The sequence below is a fragment of the Anarrhichthys ocellatus genome, unplaced genomic scaffold (genome assembly GCF_004355925.1).
Source record: "Anarrhichthys ocellatus isolate YVR2014 unplaced genomic scaffold, GSC_Weel_1.0 scaffold24, whole genome shotgun sequence".
NCBI classification, from domain to species: domain Eukaryota; kingdom Metazoa; phylum Chordata; class Actinopteri; order Perciformes; family Anarhichadidae; genus Anarrhichthys; species Anarrhichthys ocellatus.
Genome location: NW_022280054.1, coordinates 5733122 through 5734073, shown reverse-complemented (window position 1 = coordinate 5734073; position 952 = coordinate 5733122). Strand labels below are relative to the sequence as shown.

Genomic DNA, 952 nt, shown 5'->3' with positions numbered 1-952 from the left:
GGGGGGGGGGGGGGGGGGAGGGGGGGGGGGGGGGGGGGGGGGGGGGGGGGGGGGGGGGCATGAAGCAAAAATAGTGAGACTGCCAGTTATCAAAGTACCCAGACGCCGTGAGAGCCATGTGGCTCGATCTATCCCTCAATAGATGCGCTCTGAATTTTGAGTTTACCACCTTTTTGAAAAGATCGTGTGGTTACATACTGAACTCTGACAGTGTCATGTGTGCAACAAAGAACCTGTGTGTGTGTGTGTCCTTTAAGAGTATTCTATGTGAGTGAAAGTACAGAGGTTTTTGGTTGTGCAGGTCAGTCAGGTTGAAGGGTGAGGTAGATTTTGGCAGGTCACTGGGGCTTAGGAATACCATTCCTGTCCAAGAAGACTTTCAGCCTGGAAGGGAAATCTGTCATAACTCCTGTGGCTCCCAAGTCAAATGCCCTCTGGAAGTCTTCCTCGTCGTTCAGAACCCAGATGTACACCTAAAGCCAGAAGCAGGTTAAAAACACACGCATCACACAGCGAAGGTTAAGGAATGCGTCTGTACTCTAAGAGCAGTGTTTGCAGCCACTCTAGCCTATTTGTGAACCTGCAGGAAGCCTGGACATTTCCCAGTAACTGCTCTTAACTACAAGCATAACACTGCAACAACTTCCACAAACGGCTATCGGCAGACGAGCTCTTTTCTTTCCTCTGGAAAGTTTTTTGCAGTTATTCTTGGACGAAAAGACAATACAGGGAAAGTTAATATTGACACAATTCTGAATATGTCCCTAGTTGGTCTTAACTATGCACATGTCAACACTGCGACACTGTAAGAAATCCTCCTAAAACGTCTGGAGCTCACTGAGAGAAACACTATGATAAATTGACTTAATAGTGGCCAATGCTCATTATTATTCCTACACAATGCGCATCCTCTACATAGTCAATCATCCACATTTATTTATTTATTTATTTA

At 46.1% G+C, this 952-nt stretch overlaps 1 protein-coding gene across 2 annotated transcripts in view; it reads right to left on the bottom strand.

The window, feature by feature from the left end:
* Positions 1-58: 58 nt before the first annotated feature.
* The window catches only part of gdpd1 (glycerophosphodiester phosphodiesterase domain containing 1), a 6562-nt gene continuing 5668 nt past the window's right edge, over positions 59-952 (bottom strand). For both annotated transcript variants that reach the window (XM_031861287.1, XM_031861288.1), the window contains exon 11: positions 59-473. In XM_031861287.1, coding sequence (XP_031717147.1) covers positions 339-473 — 135 coding nt within the window. In that variant the 3' untranslated portion in view covers positions 59-338. The remainder of the gene's footprint in view (positions 474-952) is intronic.